At 40.5% G+C, this 10,156-nt stretch overlaps 1 protein-coding gene across 1 annotated transcript; it reads right to left on the minus strand.

Moving 5' to 3' along the window:
* Positions 1 to 1,550: 1,550 nt before the first annotated feature.
* LOC119417760 (cytosolic beta-glucosidase-like) lies at positions 1,551 to 9,545 on the minus strand. Its single transcript, XM_037685375.1, has 5 exons — positions 9,446 to 9,545; positions 7,985 to 8,209; positions 5,493 to 6,295; positions 1,994 to 2,117; positions 1,551 to 1,756 (listed from the first exon to the last, which is right to left on the minus strand). Exons 1-5 carry the CDS (start codon positions 9,498 to 9,500, stop codon positions 1,551 to 1,553), a joined length of 1,413 nt encoding a protein of 470 aa, XP_037541303.1. The 5' UTR covers positions 9,501 to 9,545.
* Positions 9,546 to 10,156: the final 611 nt, after the last annotated feature.

Here is a 10,156-nt window from a genome sequence, read left to right on the forward strand (position 1 = left end):
AGCTAATGTGTCAGCCTCACGGACAGAAACTGAAAGTTGGTTCCACCAGAGAGGAGCCTGATAACTGAAATATTTTCCTTCCATTCTGCTCTTGGAAACTCTAGGTACCACAAGTAAGCCTGCACTTTGAGAGAGAAGTGCTCTGTTAGGAAACTATGGAACAATAAGATCTGTAATACAAGATGGAGCTAGGTTGTTGAGGGCTTTGTAGGTTAGAATATTTTGAATTGTTTTCTGAATTAGCTGCATTTGAGTTTTAAACTAAAATCACCTTTATAATGAAAAAGAACAGAGTTATAATCTTGGAGTATGTGTTCTGGATGACTCACAGCTACTACCATACCAAATTTTCCAGGACATGCTTGTAAAAGAGATTGATGATCTCAGTGGATTTCTTCCTGGTAAAATAAAGTAATAAAAACAAAACAAAGCAAAACATTTCAGTTGAATATCTGTAAAATTCACTGCGTTATATGCAATTTTATGTTGGTTAATGTCCAGTAGATGTAGTAGCCACCTCAAATTGGGATGACTGAGTTGTAGAAGTACAGCAAATTATTAATTTCATAGGGTTTCATAAAGATCCAGCCGTTGAGTCATGAAATATTTTGCTAACAAACTTTATATAGGGTTGACTCTAACAATTGTTGTTGAGGTTTGAAATAAAAATAACTGACAATGTGTAGTGCTTGAGGCATGATACTCTATTAAAATCCATTCAGTGGTTCAGAAGATATTTTGCTGACAGACCAACAGAGTTGACTCCTGTGATAATGTCATATTAAAACCAGATCTTTAAATGATAGTACTTAAGTCTACGAGTCTCAAAAACAAACGCACCATATTTTAGTTTAGCGTCTCCAAAACTGGCTAATTTATAGCTTTTTGTGTTTACTAAGATTGATTTGCTGTGGTAGCCATCTTGAATGTGGTTGATTTCAAAAGTTAATTGATTGCAGATGTTCATTCATTACCTTCCAAGTTTCTTGGCAGAGGGAAGTAGTACGTTTGAAATACTCTTTCATTTCCAGACCATTAATGCATGTCAGGCCACTTTTGATAACTTAAATATTCTATAATCTGTTATTCCAAAAGGGGCATGCCATATATAAACTGAGTAAGTAAATGTACACTTGTTTCTTTCTTTGTTTTTTTTTTTTTGTGTATGTGTGTGTGACACTAGAAAGTGACCATTTTTCTCTTCAAGTTAAACTACCACAAATCATGTTTTGGTATTAACTGCACCTTGGTTTTATGCCTTATCAATCTTTATAGGTCAGAGTTAAAACTTCCAGTCAGCTTCAAACATCTTTATTATCATGCCATATTTTTGTACTTCAAATTCATCATTGTTCATGAGATGCCATTAGCACAATTTAAGGACTGATTTAAACCTTTGACGTATTCTGTGGAGTTGTTAATGCCATTGTAAAAGCAGCAAGTACAAATAATGAAGCTTACAATTTGGCTTTTATTATGTGCTACTAATACTACACTTCTAATTTGTGAGCCTTTAATAAAGTCATATCAATCAACTTGGCCAAATGTTCTCAGTGGGTTTGCCCAGAATTGTGGTGTTTTGAGATGATCTTTGCATATTCCTGCCCATACAGGTACATGGTTCGACTCAGCTTGGCATCAGAGAAGTCCACGTGGAAGAGCCCGAAACGAACGCTGAATCCATCAGCCCATTCGAAGTTGTCCATCAGAGACCACGCAAAATATCCACGGACTTTAACTCCATCTTCCTGCATAGCTGAGCACAATAAAAACATAGAAGGGATGTGTAAATTCTATACAAGCGTTCCCCAATCAGAATCTTTCTCCTTTTATTATGGTTAAAGTTGTCTTATGAATACATGACTGTAAACATGACATGGGAACAATGTTGTCAATATGTCAGTCTACCTCTCTCTGCATATTTAGAAATACTTCTTAGGTCATCTTGATTAAAAAAAATATATATATATATTTTTAGTTTCCCTGGTATTACCTTTAGCCACTTCCAAGATGGTGCTGCTGGAAAACTCACAACGTTGAACATCCTCCATCTGCAGAGGCCCCATCTGAGAGAAGCCATTCTCTGTAATGTAGACTGTTGGGTCATTGAAGGTGTCCTGGGAAGTCATAAAGGAAATGTTTTTGTCAAACAGGGCATCATGGTTGTCAGCCATTCAGAGCAAAGACAGATTGGTCTACAACGTTCTATTTAGCTTTATTTTAAGGCACTTGCTACAAACTAATGGACCACAACAAGTTACAACAGGAGGAAATGGTTTGTTTGCAAACACGTTTTGATAAAGTAACTGTTTCATACAATGTGACAGAGCTAATGATGCGTCAACGTGTTTCTAAAGGTGTCTACAATAGATTACTGAAAATAAAATAAATGGAAAGACACTAAAGAAATGTCAGACGGGTTCTCTTTGTGTGACTGAATGTTGTTCATCATGAGAAGATAAAAATAAAATTTTAAGGGAAATTCAGGTCATTAATGAAGTGATGTTCTGTCAAACGATAGATGGTTATCATCCTATCAGCTGTAACATTAGTCATTGAACACGGTATGTGGAGAAAAGTGCATGAGTCTTCATGCAGGCTAGGCTAAGGACTAGCCAAAACTCCAACTCCTCTTTTTTGCAGTCTCCCAGATAAGTGAAATTGTCACCCTGCCTCTAAGGGGAGTCCATCCATCCATCCATTATCTTTACCCGTTTATTCCATTTTGGGTCATGGGGGTCGCTGGTGCCCATGTCCAGCAATCACTGTGCGAGGGGCGGGGTACACCCTGGACGGGTCGCAAGTCCATCACAGGGCCACATAGAGACAAACGAGACAAACAACCATTCACTCTCTCACTCACACCTAGGGACAATTTTAGAGTTACCAATCAGCCTAACATGCATGTTTTTGGTCTGTGGGAGGAAACCGGAGTACACGGAGAAAACCCACGCATGCACGGAGAGAACATGCAAACTCCACCCAGAAAGACCCCTGGACCGGGGTTTGAACCAGGGACCTGTTCGCTGAGAGGCAGCAGCTCTACCAGTTGCGCCACTGTGCTGCCTAAGGGGAGTCCATCCACCTTAAATTAAAAAAACTCATTTTGGCTGTTTGAATCCGCAATCTCATTCTTTCGGTCTCTACCCAAAGTTTGTGACCATAGGTGAGGGTAGGAACTTAGACTGACTGGTAAACAGAGAGCTTTGCTTTGCAGCTCAGCTCCCTCTTCACCACAACGGACTGGTATCTGCAATACTATGGAAGCTGCACCAATCTGTCTGTCGATCTCCCACTCTTTCCTCACTCCTGAACATATCCCAGAGATACCTAAACTTTTCCACTTGAAGCAGCACCTCATTTCCAACTGCACTTCACTCCAAATCCACCGTTTTCTGACTGAGAACAATCGCCGCAGATTTGGAGACGCTGATTCTCATCTCAGCTGCTTCACAGCTGCTGTGAACCGCTCCATTGAGAGTTGGGAATCGTGGCACAATGATGCCAACAGGACCACATCATCTGGAAATAGCAGCTACCAAATTCTGAGGCCACTGAACCGGACTCCCTCTGCATTCTGGCTGCACCGAGAAGTTCAGTCCATAAAAGTTATGAACAGAACTGGTGTCAACACCCCTGGCAGAGACTAAAACTAAACTCTCACACTGCTTGTATAGGGACTGAATGACCTGTAGCAATGGACCCCCAATCCCAAACTCATGGAGCACCCTCCACAGTGTACCTCAAGGAACACAGTGAATGCCTTCTCCAAATTCACAAAACACATGTAGACAGGTTGGTAAAACTTCCATGCCCCCTGAAGGACCCTAGTGAGGGTAAAGAGCTGGTCCAGTGTTCCACAACTGGGACGAACCCACATTGTTTTTCCTGAATCTGAGGTTCGACCATCGATTTTCTCCAGCACCCCTGAATAGACCTTATTGGAAAGGCACAAGAGAGTGATGCTCCTCTAATTGGAGCACACTCCATTCCACCCTTTTTGAAGAATGGAACCGCCAACCTAGTCTGCCAGTTCCGTGGCACTGACCCTGATGTTCATGCAATGTTGCAAAGACATGTCAACCAAGATAGCCCAGCAACGTTTTCAAAGTAACACAGTCACTGTTTGGTTTATAGACAATCTAACTAAACAAATGCCATACAAAAGTGTACAGGTTTAGTAACAGCTAATGTTCATGGCCAAAGCCAATGTAAACATGTTCATGTTTTTAGTATTCTAGTATTCTACATTGCGTTATAATTTTTTGTTTCGTTTTTTAATACGATTTTCTTTCATTGATTCTTCTCAATTTACTTGACTTTTTTTTATGATTGACTCTAAAAAGACTAATCACTGCTTTCTCACATTCATACACTGATGGGACACACATCGGAGGCAATGAGGGGTTCAGTGTCTTGCCCAGGGACACGTCAACATGCGGAATCGAAGCCCCAATTGTACCATTGGAAGACGACTTTCCTAACCACTCAGCTACAGCAGAATCTCTTAAAATGTACATTATTCCTTTAAAGCCATAATAGCTGTAAAAAAAAAAAAACACGATTTTTCAGTGTTTCTGATTTTAATTTTTATGCTTCTTTATGGCTTTAGAAAGTCAAAAAGAAAAGAAAAGATCCCAATGCTTTACCTTTTGATATAGGAATGATTATTTTGATGCTTTTATGTCAATTTATACTTATTTTACACTCATTTACATGTAGTTTGAAAACACACTTATACAACATGTTATTCACATATTAGGGATTGTATTTTGTATTATGTTTTATAAGGTGTTAAGTCGCCTTTATGCCTGTTCAAACATATACTTTGTGTGTGTGTTACTTATAATATTTAGACACTCTTTGATGGTTTGCAGAGGGACGGAGGGGTGCTCTTTAGGAATGCTTTAATAAGCATTAGGAGTGCTTTTGACCTGGAAGCTTTGGCCCGCTTTTACGGTCACGGCGCTCCTTACTGGAAGGATGAGCCATCGCTTTGATGATGGTTTAATTAGATCTGTCCTTCTGGTAACCATCAAACTTGTTTTGCACTGCTCTCACGCGATCCGGTAAAAGGTATAAAGGAGGTGTGACAGGCAAGGGAATTTTGGAGGTCTGCCGTGGACTAACGCGCGTGAGTGCCCGGCGCAATTTTGATGTGATTCTTCTTTACCTGGGTCGAAAACGACTTCCCGGCCAGTGTCACGGTGAGAAGTTCTTTCATATCATTTTGTGTGTTAAGAGTGTACGAGTGTACATGTTTTTGCTTGGCTGTTTTCTGTGGCAGGTTAATAAATGACACTTATTATTCCTAGCAGTAACAGTCTCTGTGTTTTATTTTTTCCCTCTTGTCTGAATATCTTGTGCCGATCATTCACGAACCCTTTTGATAAAGAATTTCATAATACACCTTTATAGGCCGGTCCAGATGACCTGACTGAACATTGCTGGATTTTATACCTGGATTATTGAGCATGAACTTTGGTGTTTACCTTTATATATTTCAAAAGTTTCCTTAAGCCATAGGGCACCACAGCCAGCCAGGACACGCCACAAATGGGCCAGGATGGATCTATAAACTCCTCTGCATCTCGATCACTCTTCATACACAACGTTTGCTCAGCATCTCCCCCTGCTTTGACTTTTCGGGACGTATAGTAGTTCAGTGCGAAGAAGTCAGCTGTTCCCAAAATGGTTGGATCATCCTTTGAGAAACTGGGAAGTCTTGGGGGACCGCTGTATCCCAGCTTCTTGCTTCGATGTTCGATGGCAGACCTCATCATTTCTGGATAATCTCCAGTGACAAACACCGGCCAAGCGAACCACCCCAGTGTGAATACAAGATCTCGTTCGGTAGCGGCGATGTCTTCATTAGAGCCAGGATTTAACGGCTCAAGCCAGTCGCTGTTGAGGGCCAACGACACAGCACCCCTCTGCGTGGCTCTGTACTCGGAGTCGTAGCTGTGCCACGCCATGGCGTGAGCTCGCAGCAAGTTGTGCCCAACCTGGTAGGCAGAAATGCCTTTTTCTTTTACCCCTGGAGCATGGATGCCATCTTCATAACCTAGTTTGGCACATATTAGTGGCTCGTTGATTGTGAGCCAGAGTTTGACCCGATCCCCAAATGTTTGGAAGCAAAACTTGGCATAGTTGTCAAAATGTGTTGCTATCCCTGGTGACTTCCAGCCCCCCAGGTCTTCTAGAGCTTGAGGCAGGTCAAAGTGGTATAGAGTGACCATTGGTGATACATGACAGGCCAGCAGATCATCAATCACTCTGTTATAGTACTGCACACCTGTTGGTACAGAAAATGATAAGATAAGAATAACACTAAAATTATTTAATAAAACAATAGCCAAGGCCTGGGTTTGCAAATTACTTTTTAGCTAGGCACCCTATATACAAAGCAATGGTAGCACTCCAACAATTTTCAGTCAGTCAACAGTCAACCAGTTTGACATGACTGTCGACGAGGAAGAGGGCCGGCAACAGAGGAGGGGTCATGCCAAAGACACCATCTTAGCACCAACATAACTGGTTTGTTCCACTTTGAAGTAAGCTGTTTGGGGGAAGAATCAGTTTTGTGTTGTGTGTTTCCTTGACTGATGAAGCCTTCTGGATGGAAGGTGAAACGTTTCAGCAAAAAAAGAAACTGTCCAGATGACCTGACTGAAAATTGTTGGATTGTATACCTGGATTATTGAGCATGAAATTTTTGGTCAACAGTAGCACTGTTCTAACATGCAACGGTATTTTTGCATTGTTCATATTAAAAAATTGAACTAGGGAAATTACATATTCTGCACAAATGCAGTGAGAAAGCTGAGTGTTGAACAAATGCTGGAACTGGTTGAAAAATCTGAAACTGGGTTGTTAATGCAAAAAAGCAAAGCATTACCGCTAACTAAAAGCTAAAAGAAGAAGAGCATGAGCTAAATGCTAGAAACAAAAAAAACGTTGTGAGATAAAAAACATTTTCATCTCTGTCTACTGGGTTATGAAGACAACAGATCCAGGAGTAAAACCCATAACTCCATATCCCCAGCAAAACTCTCCAGCTCATCCTGGGGGACTCATAAGTGTTCCCAGGCCAGGGAGGATCCATAATCCCTCCAACATGAGAGGCATCTAGGAAGTATCCTAAGCTTGAACCACCTCAGCTGACTTGTTGCATGCAAAAGTGCAATGGCTCTACTCATTCGCTCCCTCTGGATGACAGAGCTCCTCACCCAATCTCTAAAGCTGAGCCTGGCTACCCTACAAAGGAAACTCATTTTGGCTGCTAGTGTCTGGGATCTTGTTTTTAAGTCATGATCACAAACCAGCGGATCATCAATCACTCTATTATAGTACAGTCGACCAAAGATTCATTTACTCATTATAGAAGACCAGTAGCACCCCTCACAGAATGCCTCAGGGAACACGTTCATAAGCTTTCTACTGGTCCACAAAACACATGTAAACTGGAGAGTCAAACTCTCATGACCCTTTTAATAACCTATTAAGGATGAAGATCTGGTCCACTGTTCAATGACCAGGACGAAAGCCACACTGCTCCTACTTAATCTGAGATTAGCTAAAAAAAACACGCTGCAAAATACTAGCTAAAAGCAACAAAACACTAGCTAAAAGTAGCAACATGCCTGGGCTATGTTGAAGCTAAAAGTAGCAACAGGCTAGCCTAAAATTAAAAAAGCAAAACACTTGTCAGAATCAACAAAATTCTAGTTAAAATTCGTTGTCAGGCTAAAGCTAAAGTAGTAAAAGAGTAAAGAGCATAGCTATATATTTTGAAAGGTATAAAAGCTACAAAACCAAAATTCAGATTATCTACTTCTTCATTGAGCTTTGATAATTGATTGGCTAAAATGGCACAGAGTATCCTGATGCATGCTCATCATGCTCATGCTCATGCTTGAGGGCACAGAGTAGTTGAAAAATGTATGGAATAGTTGAAACACTTGTGAATGTGAGAAGGAGGTACCTTTGTGATTGACGTTTCGTGTCGTCCCATCAGGTAAGAGGCGGGCCCATGAGAAAGACAGCCGATAGTGCGTCAGTCCGAGCTGCCGGATACACTCCAGGTCTTTCTCCCACAGCTCGTAGCTGTTACAGGCCACATCTCCATTCTGGTCCTCGAACACTCGTCCTTTCTCGTGACTAAATGTGTCCCAGATACTCGGTCCCTTCCCGTCTGCCTGCCATCCACCTGAACCAGAACAAAAACGTTGAATTTGGAGATGTTTACAATGTGGACATAAAGACTAATGATTGAAAACACGTATTACTTGTCTGAGTGTATGTACAAAAAAAATAATCATCTCATGAACCAATGGATGTTTTCATAGTGAAATAGACGTACATCTACACCTTGTTCATTTTTGGTGGCTTGATTCAAAATGGCTCAATTTTGCCATTAAGTTCTGTCTGTCTGTTAGCAAAATATCTCATGAACTACTGCACATATTTTAATGAAATATAACCAGTGGATGCACATCTACACCTGATTCTGTGTCTGGCTTCATCATGGGATGGGTTTTGTTTAAAGCTCTGTCATGGAAGTCAACCGTCGAGGTGCATTCCTTCAAAGAATGCTCAGTCTTTATTTGTTACAGAATTTGTGCAGGCAGGTTCAGTTTGGTTCCAGTGATCTCTGTCCTACTTTGTGACTACAGTATACTGGTTTGGTTTCCTTTGGAAAGGCGCCTCGCCTGTCTTCCCATAACGAGTGCATTTCCACTTGTTCAAGTTTTGGTTTGTAATTAGACTAAGCACGGTCACACCGGCTCTGTTCACAGACGCACGGTGGGTTCTGCTGTTGCAGAAAACTGCTCACCCTCCCTTGCTATCGCTTTGTACAGACACTGTGTAGAACGTGCCAATAAATAGAATAAAAATCCAAACTTTATGTTTTCTTCTGTTCCTTTTAGCACAAAGACAATACAAATTTTAAATATTTAGGATTTACAACCATGGTTATTCTAGGAAAATCATAGCACACTACTACTACTACTGCTGCTACTATTAATAATAACCATCATCATAATCATCATACAATAATAATAATAATAATAATCATCATTATTATTATAAATGTACATTCAGTAACTATTATCTTGTACCCGATAGTTCATTTAAAATGCATGAGTTGAATAATGTGATACTTTGTTTACTTACAAACTTAATACAGTACATACACAGGTAAAAACATTATCGCCCACATTAGCCCTTTAGGTGGGGGAGAAAAGACAGATGATTTAAATCTTTTGCACAGGACAGTATGAATCACATTGCATAAATAATATGGTGCTAATTTGCGTTATACGTTACAAAGGTATAGAGAAAAAGACATGATAGTTTTAATATTTAGTATTATATTGCTAAAACAGTTACTATTCGAGCCTTAATGAGTTATTAAAGATGGTTCTGTCATGCTTCTGTTTACCTTCAATTTGATACGCCGAAGTTGACGCTCCCCAAGCAAAGTCAGAAGGAAACATGTTTTCTGAGCCTTAAATGTGCCACACAACGAGTTTATCCCTTTCTTTGGCGTTTAAGAGGTTTATCTCGTGCTTCTTATGTGTCGCAGCTCTTTTTTATGGCACCACTTTGAACGTTCCTAAGATTTGCCGCTCACTGGGCGTGGCCTATATGTCACGTGGTGCGCTTTATCCAATAGGAAGGACACAACGTGTTTTCTTTACTGCACACGAAAATTCAAAAAAAGCGTTCAAAACAAAAACAACTGGACTTTATTTGTAACAGAAGACGTTTCGCTCCTCATCCGAGGAGCTTTCTCAATTCAAAGAGCAGTGAGTGAGAGATTCAGGTTATAAGGCTGAGTGAGATAAGACACACACATATGTAGATTGGCAATTCACACCTAAACACCTTATCAGTAAGAGTCTTTTGTTCCTCTAATTCACAGATGAGGCCCCTCTGTTTCCATCAGGTGTGAAAACTGGCTGGGAATTTGTCTTAAAGTTGCATTATATGTTTTTGAAAGTTGAAATCTGAGGCCTCCTCCTCTGTTAAGAGACAGTTTTTCTCTTTTTACATAAATTGCTTCCTTCACCCCCCTCTCAAACCATCTGTGTTCTCGGTCCAAAATGTGCACATTTTGGACCTCAAAAGAGTGTCCCTTATCTGTGAGGTG

Source organism: Nematolebias whitei, chromosome 1 (assembly GCF_014905685.2).
Source record: "Nematolebias whitei isolate Nwh7 chromosome 1, NemWhi1, whole genome shotgun sequence".
Taxonomy (NCBI): domain Eukaryota; kingdom Metazoa; phylum Chordata; class Actinopteri; order Cyprinodontiformes; family Rivulidae; genus Nematolebias; species Nematolebias whitei.